The sequence below is a fragment of the Tauraco erythrolophus genome, chromosome 24 (assembly GCF_009769465.1).
Source record: "Tauraco erythrolophus isolate bTauEry1 chromosome 24, bTauEry1.pri, whole genome shotgun sequence".
Lineage (NCBI taxonomy): Eukaryota > Metazoa > Chordata > Aves > Musophagiformes > Musophagidae > Tauraco > Tauraco erythrolophus.
In genome coordinates this window covers 5,831,211-5,858,464 of record NC_141488.1, presented here as the reverse complement: position 1 = coordinate 5,858,464, position 27,254 = coordinate 5,831,211, and the positions used below count along the sequence as shown (strand labels likewise).

The following is a 27,254-nucleotide window of genomic DNA, read 5'->3' as shown; positions in this document are numbered from 1 at the left end:
CTCAGGCGTTTGCTGTGGCTGGAAAACCGCTCGGGGTTTTTCTTCTGTTCATTTCTGTCTCCCTCTCCCGTGCAGCCGTTTTGCTGAACATGCATAAAATGGATTGTTCTTATCTGGAGCCTCTGTGCTTTCAGGTGAAAGCTGCCAAAGAGCTGGAGGACAACAGCAACAAGATCGATTCCCTCTTGAACTGGGTGGCATCGCTGGAGCAGAAGGGAGGGCTCCTGGAGTACAGACCACACCCCATCGAGCAAACGCCGGGGGTGCGAGTGGGGATGGACACTGGGCACGTCCCTGATGGCCACCTCGTGGAAGCAGACAGCGCTGCCGAGAGCCTGGATGAGCAGTACGAGAGGCTGAAGGTCAGGACCGACACCTCATCCCTCTCAAAGCTTTCTGCCCGATGCGCTGACCCTGCCTCCGGCCGCTGATGCAGGGAGCGGGACGGGCTGTTAGATGGATCTGGCCTCCGACACACGCGGCCCGCGTGCTTTTCCATACGGGAGACTTGGGATCTCCAGGAAGTCCCTGCCCAACCCCTCAGAGGACACTCAGTCTGTGCATTGGTGGGTGGGTGCCATGGCATGGGGCAATCAGGGTAACGAGCGAGGGTGCCCGTTGTGGTCAGAGAGGGGAGTATTCTCCTGCGGGCAGAGCGCCTGCCCGTACTCCAGCCTTTGGGGTGCTCCCCCACCTTGCCAGTGCTGTAGGAGGGTGTGGAGGCATCTCTGCACCCACTGGGTGCTGGTGGGCAGAGAACCTCTGTCACAAGCATCACCTTTGCTCGCTGGTATCTTTCAGGCCCAGCACCAGGAGCTGCTGTCCCAGCAGCAGGACGTCCTCCTGGCGACACAGTCCGCGCAGGCTTTCCTGGACAAGCACGGCCACAGCCTGGCTGGTGAGGAGCGGGAGCGGCTCCAGGGCCGGCTGGCAGAGCTGAAGGACCAGTACGCGGCTTCGCTCTCGCAGTCGGAGACGCAGCTGAAGCAAGTGCAAGTCCTGCGGGATGAGCTGCAGAAGTTCTTGCGGGATCACGGGGAGTTCGAAGCTTGGCTGAAGCAAGCGGAGCAGGATCTGGAGGGGATGTCCAAGGGGGACAGCAACCCCGCGGCGCTCCGGCAGCTGCTCCTGCGGCAGGGGAGCTTCTCGGAAGACGTGATCTCCCACAAAGGCGACCTGCGGTTCGTTACCATGTCGGGGCAGAAGGTGCTGGACGTGGAGGGAGCTGCTGGGGACGTGGGGTCCCGGCTTCTGGCATCTGGGAGCGTGGTCAAGAGCAAGCTGGAGGATGCGACGCAGCGATACACTGTGCTACACTCCAAGGTACGGGCAGGGCTTGACATGCTGGGCGTGAAACCCTGGGCGCTGTTTTCCTCCTGTGCCTCTGGAACAAGCAGGGATGGCGGAGAGATGTTTAACTCAAGAGTGTCTGGCCGGCCTTCTAGCACATACAAAGTTTGTAGGACAAGGATTGTCTTCTTCCAGGGCTTGGGCAAGAGTAACACCCTCTGTGTTGGTGTTGGTCTGCGTGTTGCCTCCTGTAATTCATTTAATGCATATGGCAAGATTGGTTTTTTAATTATTTTTTCTTTCTTGATGATTTCTATCTGTTTTCCACCGGTTGTGCTTGTGTGCATCCTCCCGTTACATCTCCTTCGCAGTGCACCAAGCTTGGCTCCCACCTGAACACCTTGCTGGATCACTACCAGCAGTTCCAGGAGGCAGCGGAGTCTCTCAGGACGTGGCTGCAGGAGAGCGAAGCCGCTGTTGGGAAACTGCTCTCGGAGACGGTTTCTTCAGATCCAGCCGTTCTGCAGAAGCAGCTCGCCAGCGCCAAGGTACGGGCTGTGGGGGAGATCTCCTGGGGCAGCATTGGAGCTTGTGTGTTGGGAATTTGGCCGCTGCTCTGAGCAGTCAGCAGCAGCAAAGAGACTCGACCCATTAGCTTTTTTGCTGGTAGGGTGCAAAGATGCACCTGAAGGCTCAGGGGGTCCCTGCGCCACGGATGTAGTGGAGCCAGACTCTTCGGAGAGCTGCTCCAAGCAGGGAGTGGGGCTGTGGTCACGGACTGCCACAGGGGACATCCCAGCAGGGTGTGGAGGGGATGTTCCTGGGACAGCCCAGACCCCTGAACCAGCTCTTCCCGCAGCACGGGGCTGGACCTTCCAACCTGCATTGTTATTTTTCCTAACGATTTTGCGATTAAGCGGACAGGATCCCTCAGCGGGTTTGAACGGAGCGCTGAGCTCCCTACGGGTGCAGGTCTCTCATGTGTGACCCACCCGTGACTTTTTACTGTCTCATGTCCAAGCAGCAGCTGCAGGGAGACCTCGCTGAGCATCAGGTGCCGGTGGAGAAGCTCCAGAAAGCGACTCGCTCCCTCCTGGAGGTACAAGGGGAGCCGGCCCCAGACCACAGACACGTCCAGCAAACAGCAGGTACGGAGCAAAACAGCTGCTGGCAATAACAGGGAGAGCGTGAAAACAAACCGGGGAGGGGGAGGAAGGATGAAGTCTCCCAGATTTAGGGGAGATGGGGCAAAGGCGCATGGGGACATGTCTTCAGGGCTTGTGTTTGCACATGGGGAGGGCTGTGACCTGGGTGGCCGTTTGTGTTGGGTCCCCTGTCTCACTGCTGAGCTTGAGGATGGGGATTCATCACCAGTGGGGATTCAGCAGGAGCCTGGGGGGTCCCTGCGGCTCTCCGAGCACCGAGGCGAGCAGCTCTTTGCCGCTGATCCTCCTTTGCCCTGAACCCTGCAGACGCCATCGTCAGCCGCTTCCAGAGCCTCTCCCAGCAGATGGCCGAGCGCTCGGACCTGCTGCAGAAATCCATTGCTCAGTCCCAGAGCGTCCAGGAGAGCCTGGAGAGCCTCCTCCAGTCGGTGGCCGAGATCGAGAAGAGCCTAGCGGGAGAGCAGCCGGCCGCGCTCTCCTCCACCACCATCCAGGATTCGCTTGCCATGAGCGCGGTAAGGCTGGTCCGCGAGCTCCCTCGCCCCAAACACGCCGGTCTGCAGGGCCTGAACCCTGCAGGCAGTTCCTGGGGCTCAGCTACCCTGTTCTGAAAGCACAAGAACCCCAAAAAAGTGGTAGAAGCAGAACCTTTACTTAATTTCTTTAAGCCAGGACACAGACCTGTTGAGGTTAGATCTAAGGAAGAAATTTTTACGTTGAGGGTGGTGAGGCACTGGAACAGGTTGCCCAGAGAAGCTGTGGCTGCCCCATCCCTGGAAGTGTTCAAGGCCAGGTTGGATGAGGCTTTGAGCAACCTGATGTGGTGGAAGGTGTCCCTGCCTGTGGCAGGGGGGTTGGAACTAGATGGTCTTTGAGGTCCCTTCCAACCCAAACCATTCCATGATTCCATGATTCTATGATTCTGCTGACAAGCAGGGCTTAGATATCAAGTGCTGGAGAAAGGCAGAGCAGGCTGGGGAGATCAGAAAGGAAAGGAAAACCAGGATAGAAAGCTCTTCTTGCCCGACTGTTCTTTCCCAAGGGTGGCCCAGCCTCTCCGTGCCAGTTCGGTTTTGCTCGAGAGCCTTTGTCTAACGGCATCCTTGTTTGGGTGCTTCCCACAGAAGCTGAAGCAGGACATCGCCAGGCAGAAGAGCTGCCTGGAAGCCACCCGGGAGATGGTGACACGGTTCACGGAGGCGGCAGACAGCCCCACGGCCTCTGCCCTGCAGGACAAGCTGGCGGAGGTGACGGAGCACTTCGAGAGGCTGTGCCGGCAGCAGCGGGAGAGGGAGGATGCGCTGAAGGGTCTCCTCCCCAAGGTCGAGCAGTACGAGCAGCTCTCGGAGAAGTTGCAGCAGTTCACGGAGAGCAGAGGGCGGATGTTGGCAGCTGGGAACCAGCCGGACCGGGACATCGCTTGCTTCTCCCAGCACATCCAGGTGAGGTGCAGGGGGAGAAGACTCAACCTGTGTCAGGTTTTAGGGCAGGGCTGTTCTGCAGTGATTTCTTCCTGGGCAAACAGCCCCCGGTTCAGTCTCGGGCTGGCAGAACCCACAGGCCTGTGCTGGTTCTTTGCCTGGGGAAGGGAGCGTGGCCGGAGCGGCTGAGGCTGTTTCCAGCAGTGAGAGAGGAAAATGGGATTTCCCTGGAGCCAGGCTGGTGTCGGGAGGGATCTCTAGCCAGGCTGTTAGGGCCAGTCCAAACACAGCAAGGTTTTACCAATTAAAGACTCTACAGGGTTAATACAGCGAAACACCCGAGTGTTGGCATTAAGTGTTGGCATCACACGCAGCGCAGGATGTGACAAAGCCCTCAGAGATGCCGTGGGTCGTGGTGGCTGGTCCTGGCTGCGCAGGATTCCTCCCTCCGTCTTCCTCCGATACGGGGGGTGGCTTGACCGCAGCCTCAGAAGTGCTCTAAGCTGGTGTAAAACCAGACCCTCATGCTGAGGGGTGGGGGTGATTTGGCATGATCGGGTGCCCCCCATCCCGTTCACTGCCCGGCCTTAGCGCCAGCACTGGGGAAGGTGGGACTTGCACCCACAGCTGCTTAAAGCATTCGGTGAGCCGGAGCCAGAGGAACAGGTGGGACTGAGCCATGCCAGCCTGTTTGGCACTGGTGCGATTCACGGCGCTGCCCGCAGAGGGTCTGTCTGGTTCATCCCCTCTGCCCGAGCCTGCTGGCAGGGGCACAGTCAGCATCGCCCTTTGCTCTTGGCAGGAACTGAACTTGGAGATGAGGCAGCACCAGGAGGACCTGGCCACCCTAGAGCAGCTGGCTGCAGAGCTGGGCTCCTGCGGCTTCGCCCCTGGCATCTCCCAGGAGCAGGAGAAGCTGCAGAGCCTGAAGAAAGATTTCCTGCAGCTGCAGAAGGTGGCAAAAGAGAGGTGAGTCCCGGAGACCCAGCCACTCCCCGGGGGAGGTGATTTTCGGGGTGGCTTTGTGGTCTGAGCAAGACCCCACGGAGCTCTCCTTTCCATGGAGGGGCACGAGCAAACAATTCCTGCCTCCCTCCTCCCACACCGGCAGACGTAAGGCCTCTCGCTCCAGCTGACGCTTTAAAAAAAGCCTTGGCTGGGGGCGTCGTGAAAAATTCCTGGTGCTGCCGGAGCCGCTGTTCGTGCGTTTCCCGGCGTGTGGGCTGCCGCAGCTCCATCCCGGAGCGTCTTGCTTGAGGGGAGCAGGGTGCCAGCGGGGGATCGGGAGCCTGGCACAGGCATGCTCTCTGGGAGGGGACAGAGCAGAGCAGCCTGTCCCTGGAATCCTCTTAAAGTCGGGGTGGAGGGGAGCTTTAGCAGCAGCCTGGGCTCAAATTGGCCACGGCAGCGTGAGCAGGGGCGGACGGGCAGCTCGCCTGTGTCCCCAGGGGGGTCACACCTCCCCGGCTGCATCTCCGAGCTCCCTGGTGAATACCGGGAAGGTGATGGGGAGGAGAAGCAGATGAATCTCGTAATAGCAGCTGCAGTCGGCACGGAGGGGCCGGGGGCTCCCGCCCGGGGCTGCCGTGTTCCGCCAGGATGGGCTGAATAGATGAGAGCTGTGGCTGGGGAGGGGGGGGCAGCTGAGCCAGGCCCCCCAGCCCGGGCTGCAGCTGGCCAGGGTGAGATGGTGTGAATGAGCCCTGTCTTCCCGACAGCTTCGCTTCCCCCAGGACAAAGAGCCCGGGGCAGAGCCAGTGCAGGTTGGCAGCGGCGGTGCCACGGCTGTCGGCTACCGCGGCGATGCTGGAGTGACCCTGAAAGGGCCACTGGGTGCAGCTTTTGGGGGGGTCCCAGCAGCAGCAGCGAGGGGAGGCTGCGGCGTGCACCCCGCTTCGGCGGGCGCTGTTCCTAAGCAACGTCTAATAATAATAATAATAAAAAGAAAGGAAAGGCTCCCGGAGACACAACTGTGCCACATTCAAGCGGGGGTAATTGCAAGGCAAAGCACGAGCTCTGACTCTCCGAAACCTTTTCACTCGCAGAGAAAAGGATGCGTCGTCCTGCCAGGAGCAACTGAACGAGTTTCGGAAGCTGGTTGGGGCCGTGAGGAAGTGGCTGAAGGAGAGCGAAGGCAAAATGCCGCCCGCCGAGACCTCCCTGGGCACCCTGGAGCTGCACGAGCACAGGCAGAAGATCCAGGTGGGCAGAGGGAGCTGGAACCGGACTGGGAAAACTGGCAGCTGGTGTGGAAACACTGGAACGTGGAATAAATCCCAGGAAGCAGAGTCCTGGGAGGTGTTTTATGGTCTCAGGAATCCTGGGCTCCCCTGTACGTGCTGCTGGGCTGCAGCCACTGGTGCGTGGGCGTCCAGTGGTCCCTGGCTTGCAGAGAAGGGAGTAGAGTGTGGGTCCTCCTGGCACTGCCTGATTTCCCTTCCCTCCCCCTGCCTGCCCGGGGTGGGATTTGGAAGTGGGAGACACAGCCACACTTGTTTTCACTGAGTGTTTCCCCTTGCTAGACGTGGAAGGTGGCCTCCCGTCATCCAAGCCCCCGCTCCCCTCCGGCACCGTGATGCTTTAAATCAGGATGTGCCAAGGGTTTGACTCAGAGGCACAGCAGCACCCGCTGAGTCGCCCACAGCCCTCGCACCCACGGCACGGTGCCGGGCTCTGGCACGCCACGGGCTCTGCCAAAAGCTGCGGGGACTGGGCTTGCATGAGGCTGGGTTGTGTCGAGAGGAGGAGGAGGGAGGTTCCCCGGAGCAGAAGGAGGGGGAATAAAGTTTCCTGTGACAGACCTGCTAGTTGAGGAAGAGCTTTTCACTCTTTGATTCCCCCTGTCAAAAATAAACATAAAGACACCCGCTTTCCCAGCGCAGTCTGCTTCCCATGTGCCAGTGTGACCTTTGCCGGTTCCCCAGGCGCCGTGTCGTGGTGCCACCGAGGTGATGGGCGAGGAGGGAGGGCTGCAGTGCAGCAAGCACAGCTTCCCATCAGAGCCTTTGCTTTTGACCAGGATCTCCTGGAGGAGTGGAAGGGGAAGGGGGCCGAGGTAGAGGAGATCGGCCGCAGAGGGACCCTCCTGGAGAACCTGATCGTGGAGATTACGGCCCCCGACACCCCGTCCAAGGCAGGTGAGTCGCAGCCCGGCTCTCCCGAGGATGCCTCCTTCCTCAGAGCTCTCTTTGCTCCCATTGCATCTTATCTGAGCCTGCCTCAAGCCAAAAATGGGTTTTTTTCCCCTTTGTAACAAACACTGGAGGGCCCGTGGTGGTCCAAGGAAGATGGGGCTCAGCCCGTGGTCAAGCCGCCGTTGCGTTGATGCGTCAGCCGAGCGCGCGGAGCCAACTTGCCTTAATTTGCTGCAGCGTAACGAGCGCTGAATTACGCTGCGCTCGCCGTGAGTGCAGCGTGGGGGCACGTACGGCTGCTCGGATGGAGCGTGGGGGCTTCGAGCTGCTGCAGCGCGGGGGTCCGGGCTCTCGGCCCCCTGGGGGATGGTGGAGGCGGCTCCTGCTTTCTCTTGGTGATGTGCTTCAGCCTCCTGAGGGCTGGAGTGTTTTAATCAAACTCCAGCGTTTGGGTTTCCTATCTGGATGAAATTTTAAGACTGCGATATTCAGACGTGATTTACTCGTCTCCATTTTGGCTTCGAGTCCGTGAAGCGATGAGATTATGTCTGGTTCGTTTGGAAACCAACTGAAAGATGTCGTCCAGCTTGTGAGAACGAGCCTCTGAACTCTCATGGTTGATGGGCATTTACAGGGATTCAGAGTCTGGAGATGTTTGTTAGGGTGAACTTGATGAGCAGTTCAGTGGGAAACCTCTAAGAGAAGTGAGGAGAGGCTCGTTGTGGGTGACCCACGTGGGGTGACCAAAGCTGCAGCCCCTTACATCCATGAAAGCTTTAAAACACGTGGTTAGGAAGAGAGAGACTCTCCCAATAATGTTTCCAATGAATCCCCCTTGGGCTGTGAATGTAGCAGCGATATCTGGTGTCTGAGGAGGGGACACTGAGGCACCTGCGTGGAGCCTCTTGGCAAAGGGAGTGTGTCCGTGCGCCAGGGTGGGTTTAAATAGTTTCATCCCGTAAGAAAGGGAGAATATGGGGGAGTTAATCCCTTAAAGGGAGTTAATCCCTTCAGGGAAGGCATTCAGCAGTCTCACTCGAGGTTATAATTCACACAATCATGCTCGAGGTAGCAGCTTTCCAGGGGTGAGACGTGGCCAAAGGCTCCTGCCATCATGGCCCATGCAGGAGCCACGTCCATCCTGGACTGTGGGCGATTCTGGGAGAGATGCGCAGCTCCGGGCAGCTCCAGCTCTTCTGCTTCTGGTGCAGTGAGGCAGGAGCAGCTCCGGGAAGGCGATGGGTGTGGGTGGGATGGGAGGAGGAGAAATAAACGGGCTCCAAAGCGAACTAACGCCTCTCGCTCGGCGCCGAGCCGGTGGGTCCGTCAGCGCCGGGTGGGTGGGATCGTGGAGACGCCGTGTCTGTGCTCGGTGGCCAGTGTGGTCCATGTCACGGAGGGCCGTTCATCACTTGCTGCCCGCATTCCTAACACGTCTGTCTTGTCCCTCTGTCTGTCTCTGTCCCCTCTGCTCAGGTGCTGTGCCGCCCGCACCGGGAGGGTTGTTAGGCAGCGTGAACGGATACCACACATGCAAAGGTGAGCCCACTGTCACCGCCGCGCTGGCACGCGCGTGCCGAGGCCGCCTCGCCCTCTCCCTGTCTGTTTTTGTCCGTGCGTTTCCATCCGTGAGAATATAAACCCCAATGTGACACCATCAGCATCCCGGCGCGGGGAAACGAGCCTGCAGATAGGCTGGCGTGTTCTCAGCCGTGCTGCGCCGGAGCCGGAGCCGCGGGATGAGCGGGTGGCGATGGAGGGCGTAGGATGGGCTGAAGGACAGAGAGGGGCAGCTTTGGGCAGTGACAGCCCCCTGACACCCCGTCAGCTGGTGTGAAAAGCTGATAGATGGGAGGTGGTTTTAAGGCCTGCAATTAAATTTATTGGTTCTAAGGGATTATAACGCCATCCAACCCTTCAGCTTGAAGAGCAGTTTTTAATTATTGCCCGGTATCTGCTGTTAGTTCACCAGTTCAACGGGATAATAGGGGCATAAAAATGGCTTTATATTTTGGTGTCAAGCTATTTAACGCTGTGTTAGGCGAAAGGGGGGCTCAGCTCCCATCAGCCTCACAAACACGAGGGCACTTGCTTGGTTTGCAAGTTGTCAGCGTCCGTCCGTGGTGCAGCTGGAAGAGGTGAGGATAACCTGACATTGCTCTGCAGACAGACGGACGGCAGCGTGGCCTCTGGCTCCTCCTGCTTGGCCAGCTGCGCCTGCCTGGGGCTAGTTCAGTACCTGATAGTCGGGGTTAAGATGGGCACTGTGGGCAGTGGTTCTCATCTCGGGCTGCTTTTTTGGAACCAGATCTGACCGAGATCCAGTGCGACGTGTCAGACGTGAGCCGGCAGTACCAGGACCTCGGCACGGCGCTGCGGGAACGGCAGCAGCAGCTCTCGGCTCTGCTGGAGAAGATGCAAGAAGTGCAGGAGGAGGCCAGCTCGATGCTGAAGTGGCTGGAGTCGAAGGAAAAAACGCTGTCGGAGCTGGATGCCTCCTCCTCGCCCACCAAGACGGAGACAATGAGAGTCCAGGCTGAGCACAACAAGGTAACTTCTCTTCCCGAGCAAAAAATGGGGATTGGAGCGTCTCCACCCAAAGGATCTCGGGGACGTGCTTTATTGCAGCAGGGCTAGAAGGATTAGCAAGGAGGATCTGCCCGGGGCTAAGGGCTCTCCCCAGAAGGTTGCACAGGCAGATCCATGGAGCAGGAGCCCACGCACTGTGCTCCACCTCTTTGCTGTTGGACCTGTTGCTTCCAGGCATTTGGCTCAGGGGAAAGGAGCTTATCTATAGCTCCTGCTGCTGGGTCACTCCAGCTTCTCCTGGAAAGCAATTCCCAGCCTTTTCGCTGCTCTTGGAGCCAAGTTAGCTCATGATATTGCTAATAAAAGTGATTTCATTAAAGAGCAAAGAACAGAAGTTGTCCAACTCTGGCTTGTAGCTGCTGCTTCGTTCCTACTTGGTGATTTCATCCTTTTGCCCGGTATCTGAAGTTCAAATGATTGTTTTCCAGGCGTTTCTGGCTGAATTGAAACAGAATTCAGAGAAGATCCAGAAGGTAAAGGAAGCGCTTTCTGGCTTGCTGGAGAAATATCCAGATTCTCCAGAAGCAGCGAACTGGAAGAAGATGCAGGAAGACCTGAGTAAGTGCCTGAAGCACTCAGTGAGGCTTCTGTCTTGAAACATCACGTTAGCAGCAGTTGAGGATCACGGGGCGACTCCAAAGTCACAGCAGAGCAGAGTCACTTCTAATTAAAATTCAGTAAATAGCGAACTTATCTCCAAGCTGTCTGGTGTACAAGGTGTTCCTGAGATGAGCACTGTCACCATTAATGAAATCTCCATGATGGATGGATATTTTAAAGACTTGCCTATTTAAATTACTTCTTTAAAAAAAAAAAAAAGCACAAAAAAAGTGCGTTAGGGACATGGGTTGATTATTTTGATTAAAAGCTTCACTGCTTGATATAAAATTCTAGTCGTTAGTAAGGCTGTCCTAGGTGACTAAATGTTGACTAAACAAGACTCTCTATTTAAAAAGAAGCCCAGAGATTCTCTTCTTTGAAATAGCAGGAACAAGTTTATGGAGTTCTCCGTCCAGGAGATCTGAATCTGCTGTGTGAGGACTGATAGACATGAGAGTATCCTCATTTATCAAACCAGGGATGTGGGATGGCTTGGCCAAGGTCGGACCAGCTCATGGCAGCAGTGACTAGAGCGCAGAGATCCTGCTTGCCAGGTGGTTTTTCTTGATGAGCTTCAAGACCACGTAGCCATTAGAGATGGGTAACGGCGTCTTGGATGGAGAGTGAATGGAGCCACGGTAGTTTTACTGAAAAACTGAGGTTTCCCGTTGGGGAAACCACGGGGAGAGTGAAAAACCTTCTCGATGGAGGGGTGGGCAAGCCGGGAGTGTGACTACTGCCAACGCAGCCGGTGCTTCAGATTGCAGATGGGAAAGAGCCAGCCAGGCGACGGCCGAGCGGCAGCAGAAGCTGGAGGAGTCGGCGAACCAGCTGGCCAGCTTCCAGGCGGCCGAAGCCCAGCTGCGCCCTTGGCTCATGGAGAAGGAGCTGATGATGAGCGTGCTGGGACCCCTCTCCATCGACCCGAACATGCTGAACGCACAGAAGCAGCAGGTCCAGGTGAGCCGGGAGCTCTGAGCTGTCTCCGCGGTGGGTTCGGCACAAGGACGGGGGGTGGCTCCTCTAGGGTGTAAGGTAGAAGATAATACTTGGAGTTGTCTTGCAAGTGCTCTGCCATGCAATGAGTGTTGAGAGACCTCATAGCTCCTCTCCCAAGTCCACCAAACCCCGCTGAGTGCAAAAGACTGTGAATAACTTGAAAGGGGTGCGGTGCTGGAGCTCCTTTCCCCGCGCTGGGTTGACTCACCAGTGAATCACTTGGTCCCTCTTGGAGAGGAAAATTGCTTTAAACAAGACCAGCGCTGATGCTCTGCAGGGCTCGCCACTGCTGCCCCTCCGCCTGGCAGCCCGCCCTTGCCATACCTCCTGCTTCCACATCCTAACGTGTCCGTAACGGGCCGCATCATAAACCGAACTGCCTCAGTTAGCATAATTAGATTTCCTTCTCATCTAACTGCTTTGTGTCACGTTACATGGCAGTAGGACAAATAAGAGAGAGAGCAAAGTGCTGGAGTCACGGACCCCTCCCAGCTTTTGAAGTTGCAAGGTCACAGTCAATGGTCCAATTGCTGTCCCACCCCAGGGCTTGTTCCTCCTGATTCCGTGGGCTGGATAAAGCCCCTGGAAGTCTGGTTTGTTTTGACTGTGTGTACTCAGAGCTGTCACTTTTATGCAAACATTTTCATGTTCTTTCTGTTCCAGTTTATGCTGAAAGAATTTGAAGCTCGCAGACAACAGCATGACCAGCTCAACCAGGCAGCTCAGAGCATCTTGACGGGCCCTGGAGATGTTTCTCCATCCACTAACCAGGTGCGGGAAGAGCTCCAAGGAGTTAATCAGAAATGGTCCGAGCTAACGGAACGCCTCAACTCTCGCTCCAGCCAAATTGACCAAGCCATAGTGAAGAGCACCCAGTACCAGGAGCTTCTCCAGGGCCTCTCCGAGAAGGTGAAGGCGGTTGGGCAGCGCCTGAGCAACCAGTCTGCCGTTAGCACGCAGCCCGATGCCGTGAAACAGCAGCTGGAGGAAACCAGCGAGATCCGCTCGGACCTGGAGCAGCTGGAAGAGGAGATCACGGAAGCTCAGAGCCTCTGCGATGACCTCTCTGTCCTGATAGGGGAGCAATATCTCAAAGATGAGTTAAGGAAACGTCTGGAGACGGTGGCTCTTCCTCTCAAAGGGCTGGAAGACCTGGCAGGTGAGACAGCACGGCGGAGTTGCTTAAGAGATGTTGGGATGTCAAACTCCACCCCTGCTTTTTGCCAAAGGGCTCTCCCGTTACTGAGTTTCTAGGAATAATAGGAGAAGCACCGTTTATCTTTTTTTAGGGTCCTTCTGGGGTGTTTTATGTGGGACTAAGCACAGGAGAGTTCACACTCCAGACATACCTGAGTCTGGAGACGCTCAGTCCCACCAATGTGGCTCTTAAACAAGCATGTGCTGTGCCCAGGGGAAAAAAATGGTTCCTAAATTCAGAACGGGGTATGGAGAAGACCCAGTGGCCACCCTCTAATTTTGGGATGCCTCTTCTGGTTTCTGAGAGGTTGCCTTTAGAGACTAGTCAGGAGAACTGGGACTACTGCGTTGCCGTTGCCTCTTACTACTCAAGAAATTCATGAATCAGTGAGCAGAAAGGCTAGTGATGCAATGGAAACCTCCTTCCTGTTAATCAAAACACAGTTGGTGCATCTGAGATGATTTTAAATAATTGCACTTTGCTTATTTGATTTCGGCTTAATTGTCGCGTTCTAATCTTATTTCCATTTCAGCCGACCGGATGAACCGACTGCAGACTGCGCTTGCGAGTTCCCAGCAGTTCCAGCATATGTTTGATGAACTCAGGACCTGGCTGGATGACAAACTGTGCCAGCAAGCTCAGAGCCAGCCTATTTCTGCGAAACTAGAGAGGCTACAGAGCCAAATTCAAGAACAAGAAGAGTTCCAGAAGAGCCTCAACCAACACAGTGGCTCCTACGAGATGATTGTAGCCGAGGGAGAATCTTTGCTGCTTTCTGTCCAGCCTGGGGAGGAGAAGACCACTCTGCAAAACCAGTTGGTCAGCCTCAAAACACACTGGGAAGACCTCAGCAAACAGGCTGCTGACAGACACTCCAAGCTCAAGGACTGTTTGCAGAAAGCTCAGAAGTACCAACGGCACATGGAAGACCTCCTCCCTTGGGTGGAGGACTGCAAGGCAAAGATGTCGGAGCTGGAAGTAACCCTGGATCCGGTGCAGCTGGAGGCGACTCTTCTGAGATCAAAGGCTATGCTGAGTGACGTGGAGAAGCGCCGCTCCTTGCTGGAGATGCTGAACAGCGCTGCCGACATCCTGATTGATGCTTCTCAAACCGACGAGGATGAGGTTCGGGATGAGAAGGCTGGGATCAATCAGAAGATGGATGCCATCACAGAAGAGCTGCAAGCCAAGACGGGCTCCATCGAAGAAATGTCGCAGAGGCTCAAGGAATTTCAAGAGAGCTTCAAGAACATTGAGAAGAAGCTGGAAGGGGCGAAGCACCAGCTGGAGATCTACGATGCACTGGGGCCACAAGCCTGCAGCAACAAGAATTTGGAGAAGCTCAGGGCACAGCAGGAGGTGCTGCAGGCCCTGGAGCCGCAAGTGGATTACCTGAAAAACTTCACTCAAGGTCTAGTAGAAGATGCGCCAGATGGGTCTGACTGTTCCCAGCTCTTAAGCCAAGCTGAGGTGGCTCAGCAGGACTTCAAAGCTGTGCAGCAGAGAGTGAACGACTGCTGTACACTCATGGAAAACAAGCTTGAAGGGATTGGCCAATTCAATAATCGGGTGAGGGAGATGTTCTCTCAACTGGCGGATCTCGACGATGAGCTGGACAGCATGGGCCCCATCGGGAGAGACTCTGACAGCCTTCAGTCCCAAGCAGAGGACGTTCGCGCATTCCTGGGCAAACTCCACAGGTTGAAGTCTGACATCGAAGCTTCTGAAAGTGAATGTAAGAAGATGCTGGAGGACGAAGGGAGCCCCGATTTATTAGGACTGAAACGTGAATTGGAGACGCTGAACAAACAGTGCAGCAAACTGACCGAGAGAGGCAGGAACCGTCAGGAGCAGGTAGAAACGACACTGTCTCGTGTCGAGGACTTTTACAGCCGGCTGAAGGAGCTGACCCACATGACAACGGCAGCGGAGGAGAACGAGGCATTGCAGTGGGTGGTGGGAACAGAGGTGGAAACCATCAACCAGCAGTTGGCAGACTTCAAGGTAAGTCTTTACGCTATCGCGTTTCTTAAGCGGTGTTTGGCGTCTGAAGGTCTCTCTAGTGTTGTGGTCTTTTGTGTAGCACCTCTAGTCTTCAAGCTATCACGGCTTCATTGTTTGTTGCTATAATGTCGGCGTTTTTGGTGTAGTAAAATATCCTTGCTCTGGAGAATATCAGATCAACTGTTGGACCTGATAGTTTGCGGTGAAAAAGTGCAGAAAGATTTTGTGATTGGGAGGAAAAAACGTCTCCCTGTTCTCCTTGTGATGTGTAACATTGATGTGCCAGTGCCTCGTGGTCTTGTAGAGGTGGTTGGCATTTGGGTTTTGGGGGAAGGAGGGAGGTTTTTGCGTCCATCTGACCTGTAAGTTGGCTTCATCTGAGAGTCTGAGAGATCAGATCATCCTGTAGGTCTTTCTACCTGGTCTACCATTCCTGCTTGTTGTTCACTTCATCTGCGACGTATTTAAGTCCATTTTGGGGGTCCTTGGGTACAAATGAAGCACAGATAAACTGTGGGATGAGGGACACGCACAAGGAATAAAACCATGGCAAAGTATTGCCATGGGCTGTTCATGTTTCCAGCAAAGAGCTGATGGAGACCATCAAGGCTTGGATGAAATGCTGAGAGAGGGAAGAGCTGGAGTGTGTTTGATTTTTATTTTATTTTTTATACAGTATTACGGTGTTGGGTCATGCTGTTACACTACATTAATTATATTAATACTGCTTAGAAATTCTCTTGCTGTGAAACTTCTATTACTGATGTGCTCAGTAGCTGATGATTGGGCTGATTTACATCTGGCTGCTCGTTTCCTGGTGTTAATGGGGGCTGGGAGGGGGAGGTGTTTTTACAGCCATTTACTTTTCATCTCATGGCTAATTGATCCCGTTCCACCACTTAATAGCTCTGTGAAACCTTCACCAGGACGAGGTAGTCCTGTTTTGGGGTTGCCTTTCAAAAAAAGAGAGAGCTCGGAAGCATTACGTAAGGGGCAAACTAAAACTCATCTGCTCGCGTTGCTGGTGACCCTTGTGTTGGGCAGTCTTTGACATTGAGCTTGTAATGATTTGTCATTAAACATCACACAGTCACTTGGAACAAATATATCAAAAAAACAAGTTTCTAGTCCTTAAAACCAGTGGAACTTTCCTGCAGAGCAAGGGATTATTCCTGGTTGAGCAGGTCTCATTAGAAAGGATGATGAAACTCAGGATCGGTGCGGATTGCGTGGTTGGCAAGGTGCCACTTAACCCATCGGAGCCCTTGAGAATGGTCTATGTCTCAGTGACCTTGAGGATGACTATTTAAGACAAGAGTGTCCTGGGCTGCACCAGCCAAGGGTGCTTTGGGGGGATGACGTGTCCTTACCAGAAGTCATCCGTTGGCTGTTGAGGCCACGCAGTGCAGTTGGGGTCTTTGTTCACCGAGAGCTTAGTGGGAAAAATGAAAGTTGCAGCAGCGATGGGAGGGTTTTACCGTGCAACGGCTGAGAATACGATGGGAGAAGGGTGGCTGGAGCGGCGGCGGTTGCGCAGCGGCGTTCCTCCTGCGCGCGGTTCAGCCGGGAGCGAGCAGTGTTCGCACGAATCGTTAATGTCACAGAGCAGATCTTTGCAAAGCCTCATCTCACGGTGCTCTCCGAAGGGAAATGCAATCCCAGATATCCATCTGCACGTGGAAGGGCATCGCAGCGGATGGGCAGGGACTGTCCCTACTCCATTTGTTCAGGAAGGAGAGTGGTGGGGAAGGCTGGTTTGGGCTCCGGGGGAAGCGGAGAGCACGGGGGGCTTTTTCTGGTGGCACCAGGCTTTTGTTTCTCAGCACCTAAGGCAATGTCACAACGGTCTCCCTTGGGTTGCAAACAAGATGCACACACAGTGTGGCCAGAGGGGACCAGAGGCAGCTCCTGAGCCAGGCGATGCTCCCCGGGCGGCGTAGGGACAGTGCAGCTGCGCATGGGGAGGAGGATGGGATGGTTGGAGCTCTCCAGGAGCGGTCGCGGTCCGTCTATCCGGAAGACTCAAATGCGGGCAGATATTATGTCTTAAGGCGTTAATTTTAATGAACATCTGTGTAAATGAGATGCAAATTAGGCACGGCCCCAGGGCTCCAGGCACGTTGCCAATGCAGCGCTGACAAAGGTGGGCACTTCTGGACTCATTGTGTCCAGATTTTAATAAAGAAGATATATTGGAGGCTGCGACGGAGGCTGTGAACAGATGAATTTTGAAGCAGTTTCTACTTTGAAGCTTCCCATGGATTTTTTCTTTTCCTGCCTGCGAACACCCCTCAAACTAGCCCTAAAAGGCCACAACCTACAACAAACCCTTAACTTTTGGAGAACGGCTACCCGGCCCCTTTCCCAGGTCATGGAGGGACTAATCCTGCCTACAGGAGGGCTGAGCCCTCGCCCACTCGAAGTGCTGAGCCTGGCCGGGTTTCTCGGCGGCAGGAGGCCGGGAAGCAGCTGTCGGATCTCGCTCAGGGAGGGGGAAGCTTTGTTTGCAGGAGGCGTTTTGGTGGAACGATGAGGATGGCTGCCCCAAGGGGCTGAGCCCATGCTGGCCATCGGGAGCCAGGATGGAGACGTGGGGTTGACCTGGCCTTCAGGGGATGGGGGGAAACTAGGGAGGGACTGGTTCGGAACGTGGTGTTGTTGGAGGATTGTAAGAAACCCGTCTGGAAGAGACTTTCAAGGGTCGTTCGGTCTATCGCCCAACTTCGTGGTGAGATCAAGCGCAGCTGAAAGGCATTTCTGTGGTTTGGAGTCTGTGCTTATATGGACATGGTGATGGATCGCTTCAGATACAGCTAGGCGACAGAAGAAATAACATGGATTTAGCTTATGTTGAGCTGTCAGAGCAAAGGGACCTCATCTTTAACTGCTGGTCTTCAGCAGGAGCTTAACCCAAGTCACTCTGTCCATTGCTGCCTCTCTGAGGAGCCTCTTTTTTTGTACAAAACAGTACTACAGGTCGAAGAATCTTTCGGCGCTGCGTCTCCACGAGCATCACACGGCCAAGCCAGGCTCTTTGGTGCAAGGGACAAGCGACAGCCACCAGCCAGAGCTCCTTGGAGGAGCTTTCAGGCTGGGCCATTTCTTCCCCCTCCGCACTCACTGCTGTCAGCTCAGGTTTCTCAAAGCTTACGCTGATATTAAATTTTAATGACTGGAATCAAATGAGCAACAGTTACTAAACATAGCAGCTGTGTTGATTCAGTTTAGCAAACAGCAGAATTCCCCAGGGAAGCGATTCCCCAGGTATGGATGAAAGATGAAGGGTCACACGGAGGTGCAGAGGTTTTCTCCGTCGCGTGCTCTCCAGCATCAGCAACCCCTGAGCTAGAAGACCTCCAGTTACAGCCTTTTCTCCCAAAGACTGGGAAACTCGTGCTGTGCTCCAGATAAGATTCTTGCTGTTCAGTGCAAATGGCTGAATCTTCCTTTACACCCCCAAGAAGCAGAGGGGAGGTTTGCTGGTCTGGGGTGGTGGTGCCAGAAAGCCCCAGGCATGGGCTCATCCTGTCTGGCTGAAGAGCATGGAATCGTTTGGGTTGGAAGGGACCTTCAAGATCATCCAGTTCCAACCCCCCTGCCATGGGCAGGGACACCCTCCACTACACCAGGTTGCCCAAAGCCTCATCCAACCTGGCCTTGAACACTTCCAGGGATGGAGCAGCCACAGCTTCTCTGGGCAACCTGTTCTAGTGCCTCACCACCCTCAGAGGGAAGAATTTCTTCCTTAGATCCCATCGAAATCTCCCCTCTTTCAGTTCAAAGCCATTGCCCCTTGTCCTGTCATTCCACACCCTTGTCCAAAGCCCCTCTCCAGCTTTCTTGTAGCCCCTTCAGGTACTGGAAGGCTGCTAGAAGGTCTCCCTGAAGCCTTCTCTTCTCAGCCTCAGCTGTCTCAGCCTTAGCGGAGGTGCTCCAGCCCTCACATCATCTTTGTGACCTCCTTTGGACCCGCTCCAACAGCTCCATGTCTTTCTTGTGTTGGAGACTCCAGAGAATCCATCAGCCTGTGCTGCTGAGAGCTGATGGAATCAAATTCCTTGGTGTTCTTTGGGAAGGCATCTGCACTGGGGTACCTTGCCCTCTTGGCTAAGCGAGCTCAAGCCTGGATTCTGTTTACTCTGTACAGTGGATTTTGAACTTGAGGTTCAAAGCCTGGTTGGTTCTTGGCACTGGCGGTTCTGAGCTGGGGCTCTCCTTGAGTCACCGCGCTGGTTTTGGACAAACTCTACCATTGCCACGTTTCCCCTACAAGGCAGAACGTGATGCTCAGCCCTGGATTGGAGGCTCCAGCAGAGATTTTTAGGTTTGCTGCAATATAAAGCCCTGCTCGGGGGCAGAAGGATGCCACTGCCTCCCCAGTCGTACCATGCCAGAGTGGTTTTGCTTTTCTGGGGACACTTTCCTGCCCGTGATGAAGATGGGAGCAGGAATGGGGCATCCCACCTTCCTTCCCACTTGGCCTCAGCAGCCACAAAGCATTTCTGCAAAAGCCTGGAGAACTTAACCCAAAACGAAACCCAAGAAAAAGCATCCAACTCGACATAACCCAACGGTCGCCGTCAAATCGGCGCAGGTGGGGTTGGCCGAAGCGGGGGACGCGTGGCGACACCTCCGCGCGCGGCTGGAGCTCCGGCGACTCGCCGGCCCCTCCCGGTGCCGCGACACCCCGCAGCTGCGCTTCACCCCACGGCTGCTGGCGGCTTTGGGGCACGGCAGAGGAATGCCGGCGAGCCGGGACCTGCCGCAGCTGGCACACGCCGCGCCGCTTATCCAGGATCTCGCCTCCGAGTATTAATTAAACCCCACCCTTACCCCAGCCGGAGCGGGAGGGGGCAGGAACGACCACCACATCCGACCCTCGTGGGCGACGGCTTTGCCGGGGCGGGTTGTGGGGAGAGGAGGGAAGAGACGGGATTTCGGGCTCCTGCCTCTCCTCCTGCCGCGGATTTTTGGGGAGGTTATTTGAAACCGGAGTTGCTCAACGCAGCGAACTCGGGCATCGCTCCCTCGCGCCGATAAAGGTTTTCTGCCGGAGGATGAAGAGGAGGAGGAATCTCTAGACAGCAATAACTGAAGCCACACTCCTGTTTTATTTTAGAGCAGGTCAGGTCGTCCCGCGCCCGCAGAGCCCTCACGCCTCCAGCACCCTCTTGGTCTACTTAAATAAAACAAAAAATCAGGACAGAAATGCCAGGAGGGGTGATGCAGTCAGGGAGTAAAGCCCTGAGCAGCGTTACTCATCTCGCCATTCCGACGCCGCTCGTCTCATCCCGCTCCGGGTCCTCCCCGCGTCACCCCGAGTAAAAGGAGCAATTAGCCGGCGCTCGTTACGAACCCGTTCCTGCTGCCCCCCCTTCGCGGTGCCTTTCTTCGACACTCTATGACTCTTAATTCCTCCAACCTTTCCGCCAGGGAGCTGCTGCGACGGCGCTCCCAGAAATGCCACCAGTGCTACTAACAGCGTGCCCAGTGCCCCGTGTCCTGGGTTCCTCCTGGGTGCTGCTGCTTTTCAGGAGAGCGGGCTGCCGGTGCCATGGGACCTCAGGGGGTACGAGGGAGCTGATGGGCATCGCATCCCCCCGCGTGAGCTGCTGTCGTTGCACAGGGCACCGGTGGCAGGGAGAGACAGGGACGTGGCTGCCCAGCACCACGCGACGTTTCACGGCAGTTATTTTGCAGGAGGACTGAAACACCTGGGTTTTCCCCCAAAAGTTCATTCCGTTCCCGTGGGCAGCACATGCTGCCATCCGGGCTGGGGACCAGCGCGGTCCCTGCGCGCACGGGAGGCGTTTTGTGCTCTTCCTTTGCAAGACACACGTATGATGGTCCTAAGGGTCTTCTTCAACCTTAACAATTCTCTGATTCCCTCTCTGGGACCGGCAGCTCTGCTCCCACTGCTGCAGAGCCGCTCGCGAGGATGGGCACTGGAAAACCGACATCCAGCCTCGGGATCGCGGGGTCAAACCGGAGAGCGGGAATGAACCCGTCTGCTGACGGGGCGAGGTATTTACACCAAAGTGTTGCCACTCAGAGCCTTAATTTCTGGAGCCAGCTCGTTAGCCGGCGCTAACGGGCACATGTGCTCACGGCGATGCCCGAGCACCTGGCACAGAGCCTCCATGGAGCCTTCTTTGGTAACTCCGCACCGGATAATCTGTCTGAAGACCCCATGTGTCGCCCACGAGGGCTTCAGGGATGGGTGGGAGAGTGGAGATGGGTTGATGGGATGGGATGGGGAGGAGACACTGCCACTTGCCATGCCCCAGCCTGGCCCGCGGGGTATTTTTAACCCTTCGGTGCCCCCCGGAGGAATGCGTGCGGCTCCCGACAGTCGTCCTGTTGGGAGCAGCTGGGTGGGCCTGGACTGGGAGCGGGGTGAGGCTGCACAATGGTGTCTTCTCGTTGAACGCTTTCCAGACCTACTTAAAGTATCTCTGGCGAGTATTTTCAGCGGCAGCAACACACGCAAAAATGCCTCCTCTCTGACAGCTGTGAAGCTGCTTTAAAGGCACCATCTCCCCTTGATGGAGAAGGGGATGGGGCGAGTGGTCCAAGCAATGCTGCAAAGTCTCAGTGGGTTTCGGAGCACTTCGACCCCTCTTATCTGGGGCTGATGTAAATAAACACGTTGGCACAAGAGGCACTTGCGCAAGTGGCCCCTGCAGCCCGCTCCATCCTCGGAAATAAATTTTATCCCGAAGAAGGGGAAGAGCGAACGCGTCCCCGGGAGCTCGTCCTTCCCGCGGGGAGCATCGCCGCTGCGCTCCTTCATCGGGAGCCGCCGGCGGGTTTTGACCTTGACTTGGCAGCAGGTGGGAAGGGGGGAATGGGCACTTTCCTGATCCCAAGATATCCCAGAACAAGAATGAATTAAGGCGGGAGCTGCTAAGACCGACCAAATCAGAGCAAGGCTTTTTTTTTTATTATTTATTTTATTTTCTTCACCATAGAACCATTAGGTTGTGATCAAATGGGTCCCTTTCAGGAGCCGGCTTGGGTCAGTGCTCCAAAGCCACCCACTTGCAGATGCTTTGGTGACCCTGCCAGGTCCCAGCGGAGGCTGAGGGCCATAGGAATGTCCTCTCACAGGAGCGCTCGTTAGCTAGTGGTGGTGACACTTCGCAGTGTTTCCAGGAGATACTAAAAATACCAGCTTTGCATAAGACCCGGAGAGCTGAGGATCCGAGGGAGGAGGAGATGGGAAGCTTTTTGTCTGCAAGTGCTGAGCCAGGGGAGGGGGAGAGAAGCCCGATCCCAGCGGGACGTGGCCGTGGATGGGGGGAATCCATGGGGAAGCACATGGTGGAGCCGACACAGGACTCTCCCGTCACCCGTGGTGTCCAAGCGAGTCACCGTTCTCCTGTGGGGAAGGGAGTGACGTGACAGTGGCCACTGGGTCTGGAGCAGATGGGGGCTTCTCCGGGAATGGGCTCGGGCTCGGATTAGTCACCGCAGCGTTTCAAGAACAATTGCCAATTCTTCTGCTGAAGGAGCAGTTTAAAATGTCTCCCATCCAGAGGATTCACGGGATGATAACGCGCTTACCTCACTTCCTGAAGAGCCTCCGGAGCCATTTATTAATCACCCCATCCCTCCACTCTCCCTGCGATCCCTGGTGACTCTGACACCAGGTGAGGAGCAGCTTTGGCAGTTTTCCATTTCCCTGGGTGGGCAGTGGGATGGCAGCACCCTGCCCTTGGGTGCTGGGGCACTGGCTGCATGAAGCAGGATGGCCAGAGAGCCCAGGGTGCTTCCTCCACCCTTGGGCAGCACCCAAGCAAAGCCCCGCACCCACAGAGGGGAATTTCCAGGAAAACGAGGCAACTGAGGACAAAAATGGATATTTGAGCAGATCACACCTCTAGTGCCCAGCCAAGCCCCCGGCTCAAGGACCCAGTGCCCCGGCGTGTGGCTCTGCCCTTGGCTCGTGGTCCCAGCCGGGGTTACTCCCGGGTGGTTTCAGGGTGCTCCATGTACACAGCCGGGGTCCCAGGGGAACCCCGGGCTCCGCAGCGATGGAACACCGAATGCCACGGTGTGGGGCTGTGCCGGAGCGCTGCCACGGTAACACGTGGACTCTGGGCTTTATTCAGGAGAATTATTTTTACCAACATCTATATTAGCCGCTTGGCAGGGAAGGCGCTACAGAGCTGCGCCCTTGGAAAAACAAAATAAGTTAAAAACTGCAGTTCTCGCTGCATCTGTACATCCAAACTGCAGAACGTCGTTCCAGGAGTTGGGGTTTTAACCTCTTTCTAAAACTTTTCCAGTGGAGGTGCAGAGCAGCCCCATGGAGCCAGGCCAGGTTTCTTCCCACAGCCCTGCTGAGGAAAATCCTGAATTAAGGAGCTACGGGTTGCAAATTCCTGCTTGGAAGGCGCGCTGGCTCCCTGCACCGCGAGCAGCCGTCGCCGCTGAAGGCAGGGTGGCCCGACGTGAAATCGGTTTTGTAAGGCGAGGGGATAAGGGAGCACCCAGCCCGGCACGGTGGGGTGGGATTAAGCCAGCTGGAATGGGCTGGGAGCTCGGGGCTTGCCTACGCAGCGCCGAAACGGCCATCGCCAAGATTTGGCAAAAGGAGCGAGATTAGGAGAACAAGGGCGCTGGAGGGGAGATAAAGAAATCCCTCAGACCTTGTGACAAATGCAGCAAAGGCTTTAAAAAATGTGAATCCTCCAGTAAAAATCCCAGCGAAACCTAAAAAGCGGTTTCTACAGCAGATTTTGGACGTGTGTGATTTGGCTCTGGGCTTTTATTGGGGTGTCTGAGGGAGGCTGAACACCCCGAGTCCCTTCGTCGGGCTGGAGGCACTTGGAGTGTCCCCCTCTGCCTTGCTTGGACGCGGCACTGTGTCCCAACCCCGCGGTCCCTCCTGCCACCACCAGCTCAGTGACCCTCACGTTGACCCACACGGGGGCAAGATCAGCAGCAGGAGCTCTCCTGCATCCACCCTTGGCCAGGCTGGGCGAGCAGGTGCTGCTCTGCCCAGGGCACGAGGGCACCGAGGTGGAGACCGAAGGAGCTTTGAGGACAAAGAAGGCCCTTGGTTGCACCCTGGGCTCATTAGTGACGTGTCCATCAGAGATCTTGATCTGTCTCTGGGCTCTCTTGCTCGTCCCATAACACAGGTCCCTCATTTCCAGCTGCTGAGACGCATTAAAAGAAAGCTAAAAATATATTGCTTTCCAAATCCCGCTTTCCCATGTAAACAGTCGTGGCAGCGGCGGGCAGGATGTAACACGGCGGTAAACAGGGTGATGTCACCCCGTGACGACGAAGGCACGTGTCCCCGTGCTCCGGGGCTGGTGGCCATATGAGGAAAGCTTGAAACCTACGGGTCCAGGAGATATATGGGGATGCTCCTACTTGGAGCAAGCCTGGGAAAACCTCCACGTGGGTTTTAGCTGAGGTTCCTTGTTTTCAGGACGTGGCCATGGGATGGCCTGGGGTGGCTGTGGGGCACGAGTAGGTCTGGGCTGAGTGACCACCCTCGGCAGGGCTGTTTGGTCCTCTCCCTGTGGTGGGCTGGCAACCACGCTCTCCTCATCTCCGGGCTGTGGCTCTGGAGCTCTATCAGCCCTTCATTTCGGTCCCAGCCCATGCCGCTGGCATGGCTCCGCATGCCGGAGCCGCTCAGGGACACCCAAAAGGACAAAAATTCAGAAGGGACCTTCGCGTCCTGCCCCATCCTTTCCTTGCACCGACACTGAGCTTGAGCGAAACCCTGAAGTTGGCGATTCCTGACGCCCTTCGGCTTCTGTCCCCAGCGCTGGGGTGGCACTTGATGGCTTAAAGCCAAGTGACCTGTGACTTGGGGAACCTCTGAGAGCCCCGGCTGGGATCGTCAGGCCGGGCACAGCAGGTTTTTAATTGACTTTGGTACTTGCCGAATATTTCCCTAATGGTTTTAGAGGCTGGGGGCTGTGTTGGAGGAAAACTCGGCTTGCTCCTGGCACGTGACTCGGTGAGGAAATGGGAAAAGAATTTCTGGCTGTGAAACGGCAGCTCCACGTCGAGATGGTTCCTTCTTCGCAGTGGAACAAAAAGCCTCTGCGCCCCAGCCCGGATGCTTGGGATTCCTCATGGAGGGGCCCCGGAGCGGTAACGGTCCTGCTCCTGCTCCGCCAGCTCCCGGCCAAGGTGGTAGCGGGGCAGCCGGGGGCGGCTTTGCTGGAGCGCTGGCACAGCGTGGCCACCCTGCCCCTGTTGTTTCAGCTGCGCTGGATTAATGACACGGACCGAGACCTGGTTCTCCCCCGAGTATAAAAATCTGGGCTCTGAGATGAGCTGGGATGCCCTCGCAGTGCTGGCAGCCGGGGCCGGCCCTGACCGTCCGTCTGTCTGTCTGTCCGTGAGGTCTAGGGGGGACATGGAGGGGACAGCTGGGGATCCCAGGGGGCTCCCAGGGGCTGCTTGGGCTCCCCCTCATACATTTTGGGGCTGCCCTCCTGGCTCCCTCCCCACCTCTCACTTTTTTCCTCGGTCGTATTTAATCATGGAAAGCAGAAGAAGGGTTTCCAAAGAATTCCTTGTGTGCAACCAGCCCTGCCGAGCGCTTTGGGCCATTTAACGGGCGTTTCTCCTCCACAGCCCTGAACCCCCCCCTTCCACAAAACGTCCATTCCCGTCTCTCCAAAGGGGAAAAAGTCTCTTGGGGGACGCGGTGCTGGAGCTGCTGCCTGTGCGGTTGGTGCCAGGACACTTGGGGGTGAAGTGTCTGAGGATTTAGGGATGGTGAAGCCAGGCTTGCACCACAGCCATGCCATGACCTTGGCCAAGCCCTAATGTTTTTGGGGACAGCAGGCACCTCCAGCTTGTCTAAAAAATCAGGCTTTTCATCTCTCCCTTGGCTTCCCCCTTGACTCTAACACGGCCAATGGCTCATCGTGGCGGCACGTGAAGGCTTTTGGTGAAGCTATGGCACGGCAAAGCACAGACCCAGATCACCATCTCCCAGCGTTGGCACTATTGGGGTGCACGGTTCACGCTTTTGTGTATTAAACACCTGCCCAGCCTCTTGTATTTTTATCCCAACGCTATAGTTCATCCCCAAAGTAGCAGGCAGGGTGGCTGGTGGGGCGGGTTGTTGCCTGGAGATGCGGGGAGGCTGTTTCCAACCCTCCTGGTTTCTCTTCCCAAGTCTGCGACTTCGCTCGGCATCGCTTCGCAGCCGTGATTCACGCGCCCCGGCTGCCTCCCCCCGCCAGCCCCACCGCAGCCGCTTCCGACGTTCCCCATCTCCGAAACGCACAGATCGGGGGGAAGGGGGGGGGGAAAGAGGGTGATGGGGTGGGGGGAGCACGATGCAGACCCGAAGCTGAGGCTGGAATAATTAGTTTTTAGGCAAAGGAGCCAGCCAGCGCGCGGCGGCAAGTTGCGGGTGGGTTTTTGGCAAAGCGGTTGGGAGCGTTGGCAGAGCAACGCGGCTTCAGGGAAGGCAAAAATGATACTTTGAGGGGTTTTGGTGGGGTTTTTTGTGATTTTTTTGGGGGGGGGGGTGATTTAATAACTCGGTTCTTTGTGCAGGGGTGGGTGTGAGGGGAAAGGGGAGCCGGGCGGGGGGACACAGGCCCCCTCCCAGCGCGGGGCTCGGCTGGGAAGCGCCTTAAAAACGCCGTCTCGGGGAAAAGCCGGGGCCGGGCGCGGACAAAGGGCCGGGGGAGCGCGGCTCGGCGGGGCCGGTGCGCGGGGGGAGCCGGAGCCGGAGCCGCCGCCGAGCCAGGGCGTTGCTGTTCTTTGTCGGGGGCTGCCGCCTCCCCCCCGGAGGAGGGGCCAGCCCCGGCGGGGCGGGGAACCGGCCAGTCCCGGGCTGCCGCCGGCCGCAGAGCTACCCCCCCCCCGCCCCTCCGGTCGGGCTCCGGTACCCCCTTCCCGGGCCCGGTGAAGCGGGGGTCGGGGGTGGGGGGGCAGGAGGAGTGGAAGAGGCCGCGGCGCCCGCGGAGGGGGCGGCCCCGCTGCTCCCGCCCCTCTCCGCCCCGCGGCGCCGCCCCCCGCCCGCCCCCGCCTCCCCCCGCCCTCCGCCGGGGCTGGCAGCTCCGCGGGAGCCCGGTGCTGGCGGCGAGCGGCGGCGGCGGGGCCGGGGCGTGCGGCGGCCTGCGCGGCTCGGCCTTTTGTTCCGCCGGCGGGAAGGAGAGCGAGCGGCGGCGGCGGAGAGGGAGGAGGCAGCGGAGGAGGAGGAGGAGGAGGAAGGCAGCGGCCCGGGCGCGCCATGCATCCCGCCGCGCCGGCCGGGGGCTGCCCGCGGGGGCGACGCGGAGCCCCCCGCCCCCGGCCCGGCCGCTGAGCCGCGCACAAAAGGGGCGAGAGCGGCGGGGAAGGGGAGGGTGGCCCCGCCGTGCCCCGCGTCCGTCCGTCCGTCCCTCCCTCCCTCACCTCGCCGCGGCGACCGGCCCCCGCGCCCTCCCCGCCGCCCCCCCGCCATGGCCGGGCCGCCCGGCGGCGCGGAGCCGCCGCAGCCCGCCACCGGCCACCGGGAAAGTTAGTGCGAGAGGAGCCGGGAGGAGGAGGAGGAGGAAGAAGCAGCAGCAGCAGCAGCAGCCGCCTCCGGCCGCGGCCGCCCCCCGTCCCCCCCGCCGGCTCCCGGCAAGTTGGGGGATTTCGTGCCGCTCCGTCCCGTTGCCATTTTTGGATGCGTTTTATAGCCAATTTTTTTTTTTTCCTGGGGAGAAAGAGAAAAAAAAAAGCGAAGACCCAGCAGCCTTCTGCCACCACCGCAGGACTCCGCGGCGCGCCCCGACCGCCGTGCCGCAACCGGCTGGATTTTGGGGGTTCGATGACTCTCGGTGACATCGCGGTGGGGTGATGGGAACAACAATGCCATCATGTTTTTGAG

The 27,254-nt window shown here is 57.0% G+C and overlaps 1 protein-coding gene across 1 annotated transcript in view; it reads left to right on the top strand.

Annotated features, from left to right (window-relative positions):
- The window catches only part of MACF1 (microtubule actin crosslinking factor 1), a 156,167-nt gene that overhangs the window by 75,897 nt on the left and 53,016 nt on the right, over positions 1–27,254 (top strand). Inside the window, 15 exon segments of the mRNA XM_086626033.1 lie at positions 135–362; positions 802–1,323; positions 1,662–1,838; positions 2,315–2,438; positions 2,763–2,971; positions 3,581–3,898; positions 4,680–4,846; positions 5,923–6,079; positions 6,897–7,014; positions 8,488–8,550; positions 9,320–9,561; positions 10,029–10,158; positions 10,961–11,160; positions 11,863–12,358; positions 12,930–14,401. Coding sequence (XP_086482159.1) covers positions 135–362; positions 802–1,323; positions 1,662–1,838; positions 2,315–2,438; positions 2,763–2,971; positions 3,581–3,898; positions 4,680–4,846; positions 5,923–6,079; positions 6,897–7,014; positions 8,488–8,550; positions 9,320–9,561; positions 10,029–10,158; positions 10,961–11,160; positions 11,863–12,358; positions 12,930–14,401 — 4,623 coding nt within the window.